This window comes from Sciurus carolinensis, chromosome 7 (genome assembly GCF_902686445.1).
Source record: "Sciurus carolinensis chromosome 7, mSciCar1.2, whole genome shotgun sequence".
Classification (NCBI taxonomy): Eukaryota; Metazoa; Chordata; class Mammalia; order Rodentia; family Sciuridae; genus Sciurus; species Sciurus carolinensis.
In genome coordinates, this window is record NC_062219.1 from 84,932,686 (window position 1) to 84,947,411 (window position 14,726).

General features: G+C 33.2%; 1 protein-coding gene across 1 annotated transcript in view; it reads right to left on the minus strand.

The window, feature by feature from the left end:
• Positions 1 to 14,726, minus strand: part of Myo6 (myosin VI) — a 132,638-nt gene that overhangs the window by 21,866 nt on the left and 96,046 nt on the right. The window contains exons 20-25 of the mRNA XM_047557838.1: positions 13,191 to 13,284; positions 7,148 to 7,278; positions 6,978 to 7,055; positions 4,963 to 5,092; positions 2,362 to 2,452; positions 1,488 to 1,638 (exon numbers count right to left, since the gene is read on the minus strand). Coding sequence (XP_047413794.1) covers positions 1,488 to 1,638; positions 2,362 to 2,452; positions 4,963 to 5,092; positions 6,978 to 7,055; positions 7,148 to 7,278; positions 13,191 to 13,284 — 675 coding nt within the window. The remainder of the gene's footprint in view (positions 1 to 1,487; positions 1,639 to 2,361; positions 2,453 to 4,962; positions 5,093 to 6,977; positions 7,056 to 7,147; positions 7,279 to 13,190; positions 13,285 to 14,726) is intronic.

A 14,726-nucleotide genomic window follows, 5' to 3' on the forward strand; every position in this document is an offset into this window, starting at 1 on the left:
GAAAGAAAGAAAGAAAGAAAGAAAGAAAGAAAGAACTGGGAAAGCTGATAAGCCCATTCTTTGCTGTACTGTTTGTACATTAAATAATCGTCAAACACTTTTCTTAAAAAGTCACCTCTGTTCACAAACACTTGATTCTATTTTCTATCAACCAAGTCATCAACATCTGTGGGTGTACTCTGGATAAAGCAACAGAATTGTAGTTAAAAATTGTTTTTTAAGGAAAGAATAGCTCATTTAGCCAAAGTATACTCTGTAATAATATTGTTCAAACAGTACCTAAGGAATATTAAAAAAAAACTGTTATACACATCTAAATTTGTTGGATAATTTTCCTATATTAGCTTTCAAAAAATGTGGCTGGGTTAATTTTAATTAATAATAATACCCCATAAAAGGGATGGCCCTTGACAAATTTATAAAATCAGCTAAGTCCATCTACAGCATTTTCATTCTTCCCTTGATCATTTTCATCCTTTTTTCCTCAAAGATTTACCATTATAAAATATGCATAACTTATACATACAATATGATAAAAGGCCTACTTTACGGTACTTACTATAGGTACATATATTCTGACCTATGAAACTAGCTGAGAAAAACAGCAAAACCCCACAATGTATTTAAAGAAAAGATATGCTATATACAAAAAATTTTCAATCCCAGCAGTAATCAAATAAGTGAAAAATCAGGCTGGGGAGATAGCTCAGTTGGTAAAATGCTTGCCTTGCAAGCCCAGGGCCCTGGATTTGATCCCCAGCACCGCAAAAAAAAAAAAAAAAAAAAAAAAAAGTGAAAAATCAAACAAAAGTATCCCCATCTTTTCCTATAAAGTTGAAGAGGAAATGGCTATGACTACTTTTAAAACAGTTCATTATGTTATAGTCTCTATGAAGATAAAGGTATTAATAATGAAAGATTATGACATAATGGTAGAGATTTTAAAAATTGAATGTATATAAAGAACAAAGTAAAATAAATGCATAATAAAATAAGATTTTAAGAGAAATATACAATAATGTACTAGTGAATGTGTTAACAAGGGGCTATAAAGGTGTTTTTGACTGTTTTCTTCAAATTTTCAATAACATTATATTACTTTCATAATTTAAAAATTAGTTTCTAGGGGACCTAATGATGTAGTTCAGTGGTAGAGCACCTACTGAGCAGATTCCCAGTACTGTCATTAAACTAAATGGCATTAGTCCTCTATGAATCAAGACTATGCAAAAGCTTAGCATCAAAGTATTGTATTTTAGTTTACTCTTCTAGGGGGAAAATATTTTTCCTAACAACAGATGAAATTGCTTAAAAACTGTATTCCTTTTTATGTTTCTGCTATGAAATTTTTCAAACACAGAAGAAAGAACAACAAAATGAGCATCTATTTTTCAACATTTTGTACGCTAAAAAATAAGGACATTTTTCTATACAATTTCAATTTAAGCTATATAAAAGCCAAAGTCACCTGAGCTAAAATTACATACCTTAATTTTAGCCATCAAAGCATCAATGGAAATTTCAACATCTTTGATCTGTTTATTCATCTCTGGTTTTCCATCTTTCAATGCACTTACTACTTCATTAAACTTATTAAGTCGTTTTTTCAGCGTGCCCACCTTAACCAGGCCATCAATGCTATAGAGATATTTCATCAGAGATTAACATCACCATTTAATGCTGTAGGAAGATTTTTCATTAATAAAATGCTAAAAATATATTGCTAAACTGGATATTTCACTTGTCTTTTCAATTTTGCTTAGAATTCTCTTTTTGAGATCTCTTGTAGAGGGCAAAAGAATAAAATATGGGTGTGAAAGACAATGATGCCTGTCAATAGGATTGAGGTTTTCTATCAACTGAGAATTCAAGTTATAGAACTTGAAGAAGTTATCTAATAATCACTTTAAAAAGGTATGATGAATTGATAGTTATTCAGAACTCCAAGGTTAAAAAGTCCAAATTAGTAATGAAAAGTTTAAATAAGAAAAACTAAATTTATAGTGAAACAATATAATTCTTATGAATAAAAACATTATGGTCAAAATATCAAAGAGATATTTTTAAAGCAATGTCAATTTGACATTATCAAGAAACTCAAATCACTAAAATGATCAAACAGCTTCTTTCAACTATTTCAACCTTTTACAATGCTTACATTTTTGTAAGTCATTTCAAATCCTTTTGTGGAATGAGATAAGTAATGAATAAATTAGCTAATTTCAAGGAACTATTACAAATAATAAGACTAAAACATAATTTTACAAAGAGCAAAAGATCCAAACTGTTTTTCATTAGGCATTTACTGCTGTTTTATATTAGAATAATTAGATTTTGGAGGGATCCTTCGGCACATCTTACCGAGGTTTGTGTCTCCTTTTGCAAAGCCACATCCGAATAGTTTTCTGCATTTTAATGCAAGCTTCAGCTCGATATTTTATTTTGTTTTTCACTGTGTGCAAGAATAATGTAAAATGATATTATTTCATTATTCCACTGGACATATTTTTAAAAAATTCATTTTCAAAAGGCAATTTTTAAGAAATATGAAATCTTGATGAACATATTACACTGCATAGCAAAATCAGAATGCTTAACATTTCTTTCATGTTTTATACTTCTTAAAAATAAAAAGTGGCTGAATTTGCACTTGAAATGCATTATTTCCTTATTATGCTATACCACTATTTCCCAAACCACCCTAGGCAATACTTATTCTATAAAATATGAACATATATGTCCTTAAAAAAGAATTTACCTGTTGAATGAGTTTAGAAGAGACATACACTATTAAATTCACTTTTGGAAATATATTAAAATATCACTTTTGGAAACAGTGAACATACTGGATGAGGCCTCTGAGAGACCTACAGTGAAGAAATCTTTTTAACTTCAAGTACCCACAGTTTCCTAGCATGATGTCACTTGAAAACATTTTTTACAGAGCTTCCCTGTTCAAATTATGCAAAGATCCCTATCTGGTTACTGACCTCAGTAAATCTGCACAACTCAATCCAGAAACAGATAGAGCAGCACAGATAGTTTTAATATAACATGCTCTTCATCACAATACAACATACAAAGTTAAAAGCACTGCCAGGTGTGGTGGCACACACCTGTAATCCCAGCGGCTCAGGAGGCTGAGACAGGCGGATTGAGAGTTCAAAGCCAGCCTCAGCAAAAATGAGGCACTAAAGCAACTCAGTGAGATCCTGTCTCTAAATAGAATACTCAAATGTCCATTAACTAATGAATGGGTAAATATAATGTGGCATATCCATACAATGGAATATTGTTTGACAATAAAAATAAATGAATTACCTATAGATAGAACAATATCAATGAAGCTTGAAAACACTATACTAAGTGAAAGAAGCTAATCACAAAGAATCACATATTGTATAAGTCTATTTATATGGAATGTCCATAATAGGCAAATTTGTGGAGCCATAAAGTAGGTTAGTGGTTGCTTAGGGCTGGGGATTGGAGAAAAGAGAGCAGGATAATTGGAGAGCAGTGGATAAGGACAGCAGGGATTCTTATGCAGGTAATAAAAAAATCAAAATCGATTTGCTGATAGATGAGTGATGCTATGAATAAATTAAAAATCATTAAATTGTATGCTTTAAATGCAAAATACCAAAAAAAGAAGGAGGAGGAGGAGGAGGAAGGAAGAAGGAAGAAGGAAGAAGGAAGAAGAAAGAAGAAAGAAGAAAGAAGAAGAAGAAGGCGAATGGGGATGTAGCTCAGTGGTTGAGTGCCCAAGTTCAATCCCTGGTACCCGTCCCCCACCACCAAGAAAAGTTTTGAACTATCATAACAAATATGCTTATATTGTACTTGGAAATGATGGGGGAAAGAGATTCTATTTCCTTTTTCCTTCATTATAGTTATCTTTTTATCCATATTTACAATTGTTTAACAAAAGATCTCAATAATAATCTTTGAATGGTTCCTTTTCATTATGTCAAAGGAATTTTATTTTTCTATTGATAAGGAATGATTTAAGAAATCCTTTTCATGTATCTAACAGTATTTCAAGTACTCTGGTGAGTGTGTGTGTGGGGAGGAGTACGATTATAAATTTGATCAAGTTACTGATTCTCAACTCTCCCAGATTAAAGATTTTGCCACTGACCCTCAGGTTTGTAAAAAAGTATTCTGCCCTCACCCTTGCTTTGGGTCAGAGGTAATTATAGCCTAGCAGAAACCACACACAAAAGCAGCTTGGTCCAGTGTATCAAAGAACAGGGTCTCAGAGGGAGTAGCAGAAGCGGATGCAAGGATGAGCCAATACCCTATTTCACAGAGTCTTGAAAGATATAAAAATTCAGACTTTGCCCTCTATTGAAGAAGGACCATGTGGCTTTGGGTACAGAGCGAGAACTCTGGGAAGCCAGGAACACCAGCTAGGGAGTTGCTCAAGTTATTATATAAGTGGGATAAAGAGGTTTTCACTAAGGTGCTGGAATACAAAGTAAAGAATTATAGTATTTGGAAAATAAATCGGTATGATTTGATGATTGACAAGACTTCAGGGAAAAGACAGACAATGTAATCCTGAAATTTTTGGAGTGTGTGTTATAGATGCCACACAGACACAAAAAGTTCTGGTTTATATCTGAGAGACTGAGGAATGGTATTGAGGGTTAAGGGGAGAAAGAGACAAAAGAATCGAGATAGTGAGTTCTGTTCTGTTTAGAACATGATGAAATTAATATTATCTAACACATTCAGAGAGGGAAAATAAGAATCATGCATTCAAAAAATTAAAATATAGAAAGTCTACAAATGTTAACACACACTACATACAAGGTGCTGCCTGAGGAACCAGGGACACAGTGTGAACAAATATCACAGTTGTCTTGCCTAGCATCCACCTCTGAGATAGCCTTATAACATGACGCAAACCACCTCGCTTTCAAAGTAATAAAACATCCTGGAATGAAAGAAAACACTCACATTTGATGACTGACAGTGAACACCATTGAACTTTCTTCCAGCGACTGCAGACTAGCCAATGATTGACTTTTTTAACCAACTCTGCTAAGTGGTCAGGGTCAGACTTCATAATCTGATCAAATTCTGCAAACTAGGAGGTAAAATAATAAACAACTAATATATTTTATAAATAAATATAAAATATAAACAATTAATATATTAAAATATAAATGTGTTTAAACACAAAGAGAAAACAAATACAATTCAAATTCAAAATCCAACTTTCTGAAAATGGTTGCATGCTAATTACACAGAAATTTTAGGGTATATAGCAAACCCAAACACACTTGGCCCTATTCTTTTTTTTTTTTTTTTTTTTTTTTGGGTGCTGGCCTCGTGCTTGCAAGGCAAGCACTCTACCAACTGAGCTATCTCCCCAGCCCTTGGCCCTATTCTTTAGTCTTTCTCTTCCATCCTTCCTTCAGGATCATTTTTTGGGGTAGTGGATTCAATAATAAAAGAAGATCTCAAATAACAACTGCAGAGGGTTAGCAGAAAGGTTTTATTGAGAAAAAAATAGAAAAGGACTAATAAATCTCACCCACTGACTCACCCACATTCTCAGATATCTACATAGAGCACTTGATACGCAGAATTCAGCTATGTAAATCAGCTTCCAACAAAACTAGTCTGTCACTCCCAACCCCCAGCCCCATTTCAAACAAAGATAACAAAGTGCTACTAAGAGAGACACACAAATAAATCATCTATGAGGTTATTAAGAAATAAATTATTTCCACTATTCACCACCAAATTCCAAAATGATCTTTATCAAATCCCACTACAATACTAAGACATTACAATATCATCAACATCAATATAATCATTTGCTATAATAAAAATTAAAGGTAACATAATGAAATTGAAGATCTTTGAATCTTTGCCATAGGCTATCAACAAATCCTTCTAATCATTCTACTTCAAGACATAAATAAGACCAAGTACTTTCTTTATCAAGCTATTAATTCTTAAATAATTACTATAGCTCTGAAACAAGAGAAATGTTGAATTTATGAGAAATACGTACAATTAAAGTTAAGTGAACCATAAACATTTATAGGTTCTTTTTCTCTTAATATCTTTTTCTTTTATAGAAAATGGTATAGGTTCTCTTCAGTAAATATATTCTCAGGGAATTACATACACTGGTAACCTATATATACACTTCATCTCATCCTCAAAAAATGTAAAATCAGATTTATTATGATTAATTTACCCTCAAGATGTCTGAAATATATTTATGAATGATTCTGATAAGCTAAACTAGTATTATTGGCTATTTAAATATAATAGTGTTTAAAATTATAAAGATAAAATTTACTAAATCAACATTGAAGAAGATAGGAATGGTGAAAATGTTATTAGTAATGAACTGTGAATAGCATTTAGATATTTCTCTATAAAATACATTTAGTTATAAAGTATTCTATAACTGAAGAATATTCAAACTATAGGATTATGTTTAGCCTAAAAAAAATCATGTTACATACAAAAGTATTTATACACTCATTCTAGAGTTTGACAAGAGATCCACACAAACTCTAGGGCAAATCCCTACAGTTTATATATCTACCATATTCTAAACTTGTTTTTGCAATGAAGATTCCAAAGAGTTACAAAATCTCAAATCAATGAAGACTAATTAATATGCTTTAGAAAAGTTTTCAATTTGTTTAAAGTATTAGTATTTTCTGGTTAATCCTATTTTAAGTTAAAAAAAAGAGTCAATTAAACAATGTTTTGCTTTCAATACTGAATAAAATTATAAAATTCATATAGTATACTACACTCTGTAAATTACAGATTTCTCATAAACAGGAAAATTGTGTGAGTACACATGCACACATTATATATTTTTTCATGCCATTAGTAACCATATAATTCAAGAATATACAAATCACTAATACTTAAAAATTCTTACTAACTCCAACTATCCACATTTATGATGTTAAAATTTTGAAGAAAAATATATTTACCTTGCCAGGTCTAAAAAATACTTTTGTTAATCCAAATTTGTAGTCAATTTCATTTAATCCCAAAGCTTTAAAAAGAGCCTGAAAAATAAGTTAAAAAGTTAAATTTCAACTAATACCTAATAAATAAGAGTTTACTGCTAAGAAATTTTCAATTTACGTAGCATCTATACCTTACAAAATAGCCTTGGATCCAATCTTGCAAGTTTATCTGGCATATATTCTTTATACATGCTGTAGAGTTCATGAAACGAAGCTCGTGATGGGAAACCACCCTGCATCAAGTCCAAAACAGACACCATACCTAGATTCATAAACACAAACCACAGCCAATTATTGTGCAGAAGTCCAAAATAACTCATGAATGCCATTTTTAAAAATTAATGTTTAGGAAGGGACAATTTACGGAAATCATCAGCAATGAAAAATTACACAGCAAAAACACTTCTAATCATTATGTCTTAACTTATCTACCACCTAAAATTACTATAGTCAAATTCCATCTAAAACCAGTATGACTAACCATTTCCTAGAGGCAAACTACTGTTTTCTAAAAAGCTGCAGGCTAGTTTATATCTTTTTTTATGCTAGGCATCTCTACATTACATCCAAGTATACCACGCAAAGTCTTATATTAGTCCGCTTTCAAAGACCTGAGGTTAACTTTAGAACAACATTCCTAACAGAGTCTCCAAAAAGTGGTCAAATATAACCCCAAATTCTCCCCAGTACTTAAACAAAGCAAAAGAAAAGAAAAGTTTACTACTCAATATAAAAACCCTCATAGAGAAATTAATCTATTGGAATGGTAAGTCTACAAGATCAGTATCTGTTACAACTGTAACTCCAATAAGTGATTAATCTGAGCCTTGAGTCAATATGAGCTTTTTGGGGTTAGGAAAAATGTAAAATAGGTTGGGAAAAGCTCAACCACTAACAATAATGCCACAAATTTTGTTCACAATGAGACCTGGATTTTAGTCTCTGGGACTATTCAAATCAAAGGAAAAAATAAGATTATTTAATAAAGAGTGTCATGATAAATGGCTTGCAATTTGGAAAACAAAAATAACATTAGACCCTTACTTCCTTCTTTGTATCAAAATAAATTTCTGCTGGTCAAAAATTTTAGTTAAAAAATGAAACTATAGGGGGCTGGGGTTGTGTCTCAGTGGTAGAGCACTTGCCAGCATGTGTGAGTCACTGGGTTCGATTCTCAGCACCACATAAAAAAATAGTAAGTAAAATAGAGTTATAAAAATATATTTAAAAAATAAAACTATAAAAAATTTTAAGTAAGTAAATTTTTATTTTAAAACAATCTCATAAAAAAGATGATATTTCTAGGCCATCAGATTGAATTTCAGACGATCTGACTGGCAAAGGTACCAAATATCAATAGTACTCAGAGTTGATGACAATGTAGAATTACACACACATACACTTTTAAGAGTAAACGAGGACAACATTCTTGGATGGCAATTAGGAAATATCCATCCCTTGGTTCAGTAATTTCTATTTCTATAAGCTACCGTACTATCCCTTTATACTTGTGAGCAAAGATATGTGTGGAGAATTATCCAGATATCCATGAGATCACTGTTTGCAGTATTTGTGGATTAATTATGCTATATCTATATGATGAAATATAATACATCAATTTAAAAATAACAGAGCAGAATTTAATCTGATCAGTATAAGAAATGTATCTAAGACACACAAAGTATATGGTGATTAATGAAAAATAAAGGCCATCGTTCTTATAAGAAAAAAATTTCCAGAACTAGATTTAGTTCTAGTCTCTGCTTAGAAAAATAAAAATAAGGTTTGGTTGGTATTGCCAGATTTTAGGCACCACCTCTTAAGTTTCTGGGCTTGCTTTATAACTTCAAATTATGAATTGGTTCACAGAAGTTCATTAAGAATTTCATGGAGCTTAACAAATTACTAAGTCTACAATGGATTTCTCAGTATATGAAGCTAATTTTTGAACTGAAAAAACTAAAATCACTCAAATACTCTTCTAGAGACTCCTAAGACCTGGATCTTAATCTGGGAGTTTGATAAACAGTGGCTCCATACACTGCTGGCTGGTATACTCAGAACTCCTCTTTCTACTATGGACAGACAGCACAGCCCCAGGGTTACAGAGGAAGACAACCTGCCTCCTCTTACCTTTTCCTACTTTGTCCTGCTGTTGACTGATAAGAAGTTGATACTTTTAGTAGGTGTCTTAATTATCCTCAAAACAGAAAAAAAAAAAAAAAAAACCAGTAAAAATGGAAAGATAAAATAGAATCCCAATCTTAATTATCTTTATTTTAGAAAGTTTCATAGATATTTTTTATTCCTACCACTCATTGTTACTTTTTGCTTTTTCTTATTACAAAGCTATATCATTATATTATTAGTAGTACTTTAAAAAACAAAGTTTGTGAATGGGTTTCATCAGTTAAACTGCCAACACATCTTAACATTTGAAATATGCTGCTTAGTGAAAGGGGGATCCTTGCTAACCCATCAATAAACCCATACTCTCCTAATCTAAGAGCACCTACAGCTAAATCTAAATTTGCTTGACTTTCCAGGACACTAGATGCTCACTTAGGCAATAAATGAATTATATTATGTAAAACAAATCCTAAAAAGAAATTTAAATAGAAAAAAGTTAAACTCTAAATAACAATACCCTAAAAACAAAACACAAAATACAAATCTGTATTATATGCAAGAATTCAGTAGATATGAGTTATTTAATTTTCCAATATTTGTTAGAATTTTCCTAGACTTTCATTTCATTCACGGGAATTTTGTATCAGCCAAACCAGAGTTTCTACACACATGGGCTTATAGATTAGAGGAGGGAAAAATAATGAGACAAGTATACATAAAATTTGTAACTATGACTGTGAAGTAGAGGCACCAGAATGCAGCACCATGAACCGAGGCTCCCTTCCGGTATAGGAATATCAAGAAAGGCTTTCATAGAAAAGTAGCAATCAAGTTGAGACCCAAAAGATGAAAAGATGCAGCATGTGGCAAGAATATTCCAAACCCAGGAAGAGCATGTGCCCAGATCCTACAGGACAGAACCGAAGGAACTGAAAGAAAAGCCAGTATGGCTAAAGCACACAGAGAAGAGGGAGTAGAAAGTGCAGCTAGGGAGCTAAGGACACACAGGCTAGACGTTATGAAGCATCAAAAGCTACTAGGATTTTTGCTCTTTCCTGATTAATACTAGACAGGAGCCATTAGAACTTTTTTATTTTTCTTTTTTTAATGGCAGTATAAGGAACTGAATCCAAGGCCTCACTCAGGCTAGCACTCTACCACCAAGTCATGCTCCCAGTCCTTTTTTTTTTGGGTGCTGGGGATGGAACCCAGGGCCTTGTGCTTACAAGGCAAGCACTCTACCAACTGAGCTATCTCCCCAGCCCCCCTCCCAGTCCTTTTTAATTTTTATTTTAAAATAGGGTCTAAGTTGCCTAGGCTGGTCTAGAACTTGTGATCCTCCTACTTTAGTCTCCAGAGTAGCTGAGGTTACAGGAATGCACCACCACACCCAGTTGCCATTAGAGTATTTTAAGCAGTAAAAATAATGATCAGAGTTAAGTTGTGAAGTAATAATTCAGGATGCATGTGAAGAAGAGACTGAGTAGATTTGAAGAGAATACTTAGGAAACTAAAGCAAAAAGCCAGGAAAGAGATGGTGACAGCTTAAACTAGAGAATAATAGGGGCGTTATTTAGGAAGTAACATCTATTGGGAGAAATCCTAGTTCTTGACTGGCAGCAGTGAATGTCTCAAGTGTGTAAACTTGCAGGGAGGAGCATTCCACTTCTCCTACCTAGGAAAGTAAACAACTGCCCCAAATTGACCTAGTGTTACTAAGGGAACCTATAGAGGAACCAGGTGGTCTGATCCCTCGTGGCTCATTGTGATTGGGCAAGAAACCTATAAAATGTATGGCTGTTCCCGCAATAAACGAGTTTGCAGGCTGCTCACCATAAGCCTGTTTCCACCCAACTCCTGGAGTCTGGGGTCTTGACTCTGCATCCTTACCAGACTCTGAGCTAGCCTGGCACAAACTACAAACATCAATGGTGCTACGGGAAGACTTAGAAAATAGATAACCTGTGCTTTCCAACATAGCAGAAACTAGCCACATGCTCTGTAGGTACACTAGACATGTGACAATTTAAATTTTAAAATATTAAAAATTAAATAAAATTTAAAATTTATTTAAACTTTAAGTCCTACTAGCCACATTTCTAATGCTGAACAGCAGAAGTGTCTAGTGGCTATCATATTAGATAACACAGATACAGAATATTTCTATCTGGAAAACTCTACAAGACAGAGTTGATATGAAATGAGTAGGAAAATAGGACAAGCTCAAAACCTCCATACAGAAGAAAATGAGTCTGCAGAGGAATTGGGAAAGGCCAGAGAATTCCAAATAAAACTAGGGACATCTACTGTTTTAGACACCAAGGAAAAGAAATATACAAGAGATTGGTCAGAGTCAGATTCTGTGAAGTCCACTAAGGACTGCAAAATGAATATCTGATTTAATAAGACAACCACTGGTGGCCTTATCAAGATAGAAGCTGAACTCTCTTGAGGTTAAAGAGTGAGTAGAAGGCAGAAACTGAGAACAGACTATTTGTGGGAGAAAAAAGGGAACAACTGCACGCAACAAGAAAAAAGATGGGGAGTAGCTGGAAGGGAATGTGAATCACAGATGTGATTTTAGCACATTCAAGCACATTTAATAAAGGGAAAAGAGAGAGACTCATCTTCAAAGGGAATGGTTCAATACATATAATACATATATGTATTCAGTGCCGATTATATGTATTTCAAGATGACTACTTACAATAGTAAGTAGGGATGGATTTCAAAGCACTGTAAGCCTTGACTAAGAAGAGAGGCAATTTCTGCTTTCTTAACAGGAAGGATGGGTATTCAGATAGGTACAAGTTCTTGGTAGCAGACAGATGAAGTTCTACAGTATTTTATTAAAGAGATAAGGCCATCTGCTGGCAGAGGCTCAAAGATTTAAGAACAGGGTGGGTCTGACTAGTTTGTTCCACAGAGAAACAGAACGAGCTAACCAGGGAAACTTGACAGGACAGGTTTAAGAGCCCTAAATGGTCACTGATCAGGAATTTAAATGGTGTCAACATGACTTGCCTCCCAATCCCAGACAGACAAGGAGAAAGGGCAGAATGGATTTAAGAATGGTTAAGGTTCTAGAAGAGACAGTGAGAGGTAAATCCAGATTTAGGAAGCCTGGAGCTTATGTAATTGGGGGAGGGTTTTTTAAGAAAAAAAATACATGGGCTGAGGTTGTGTTTCAGTGGTAGAGCGCTTGCCTAGCATATGTGAGGCGAGGGTTCGATCCTCAGCACCACATAAAAATAAAGAAATAAAGAAAAAAATACAAAATTACAAATTACTATAAAAATACAAAATTCAGTACCAGGCTTTGAAAAGGGTTCATTTAAATGAAGGATCCTGAAATATCAGTGACCTTATTTCAAGGTTAAATCTACCTCCAAGAAGAGTAAAATGAGTTAGAGACACAAGAAGTTTGAGGAAAGTGTCAGGGAACTGAGTTAGATCAAAACACAGGGAAAGAAGGTTTATGCCTTAGAAAAAAGCAGTACGGGATGGAGGACAGGCATGGGATAAAGGAAAAACTGAGCCAGGTGCCTGAGGCTTCTGTGGCGTGGCAACGTCAGACATGCAGGAATAGGGGATGGGAAGTGATAGAATTAATCAAATGCATAAAAGGGCCACAGAGGCCAAGGGCTTCATTCTATTTTTATTTTTTCACAAATGGTAGAGGGGAAGCAAGGACACCAAAACCCCCTTCCTAATCTAGCTATATAAGGAGTGAGAAATGAAGTGCTGCTACACTGAGAAGATTACAGGAAAGCAGCCTACAAAAGGGAGATTCAGGTTTGCTATTAAAGTGATTTTATAAAATTTTGCTGATATAATGATATAAAATGCTGTCATTTCACAATAAACTATAACTCAAATATTGCTCAAATAATTTGCCATCCATGCTTTTCTTAGAATCAAAGAAAACACGACAAAAATTTTATTACACTTAAAAATAATTAAGATAATGGTGAATTACTTTTAAACTGCACTTGAGCTACAACTACTGACACAGAGACACAGATTATGAACATATGGAAATACCTGAACATTGAAGTTGAGACAGAATTTGAGCCCCTTCAAAGTGATGGCTTGTCATCTTTAAATTAGGTTTGATGCAACGAATAAAGCTTGCTCCCTAAGAGAACAAAGGCACCTTCTGAGATAATACATATAGCATTCTTGTTTTTCTATTTCTATGAATACCAGAAACTTTCAAAGCATGTTAATGTTAACACATGAAACTTTAAAAGAACTAAGGAACTTAAAAATCTATTAGCATACTAGTAACATTTGAAGCTTGAAATAAAAACCTTAAAGTCATTCATTTGGTTATCAGATTATGCTGAATGAGGCAGAAAGAATACTGATTAGGTACACAAAGAAATGATTGTGTGCTGAAGCTAATATGCTAGACATTAAAATAGCAGCTTCTCTTCAATGTAGTCACCTTGCAAAACAATAGTCATATCAATGGCAATGCTCACTACAAATAATTTTAGAACAGTCTCCATCACAGAAGTAATATTTTAGAGTAGCACTCTATGTGGGAAATAAAATACCTTCTTCATCAGACTTGACTTATAAACATGCTTGATCCTTAAGAGATAAATATTTCCAACCAATTAAAGATATTGAAAAGATTTTCTGAATGATTCCAAAACCAAGTCTAACAATAAGCTAAGCTATAGTAAGCACTGACAAAATAAATGTTTGGTTTTTCAAAATGATTAGTATTTGAAAAGGAAAAAAGAGTACTCAGTTATGTAGATTTGTTTATAATCATGCTTCATTTATATAATCCACATACTAATATCTTTCTATGATAAGTTTTTTTATTTTTCATTTAAAAATCAGGGTGAATCACTAAAATATGTAGTTAAAAAACAGACTATTGCCAGACATGTTGGTGCATGCCTATAATTCTAGCCACTCAAAGACTGAAGCAGGAGACTGCAGGTTGGAGGCCAGCCTGGGCAAATTAGTGAGACCCTGTCTCAAAATAAAAAATAAAAAGGGCTGGGGATGTTGCTCAGTGGTATAGCACTTGCCTAACATGCACAAAGACCTGCATTCAATCCTAAGTACTGCCAAAAAAAATAAAAAAAACAGGCTCCTTGTAGATTCACCTTTATAAAGGGACATTAAAAATATCATGTACATATTTTTCCACATCAATATTGGCATATCTGGAGAACATTACTACAATGAGTAATAAAATGAGGTTAAATTACATTCCTTATTTTCAATCCTAAAAATAAAAAAAATTTTTTAAATCAATCATTCTCCTCCATAATTACAAAATATTTTCACCTTCATGAAACTACAGGATAATCTTAATTTAATAATACTCAGAGTTCTATATATTTTTAAAATAATTTGTCTTCACATACATATTTAACCTCTCTTAAGAAAAAAACTAACCAAAATAATAATCATTTTAAAAACTGATTTTTTTTAATGAAGGGAATTTGGTATAAAATAAATTTTTAATTATTCCAGGGTTATTGTTCTTACTTGGATAATTACTAATAATAGTTTTAAAGGACCATTCAAAGAAACTTGTTTTCTTTTTAAATG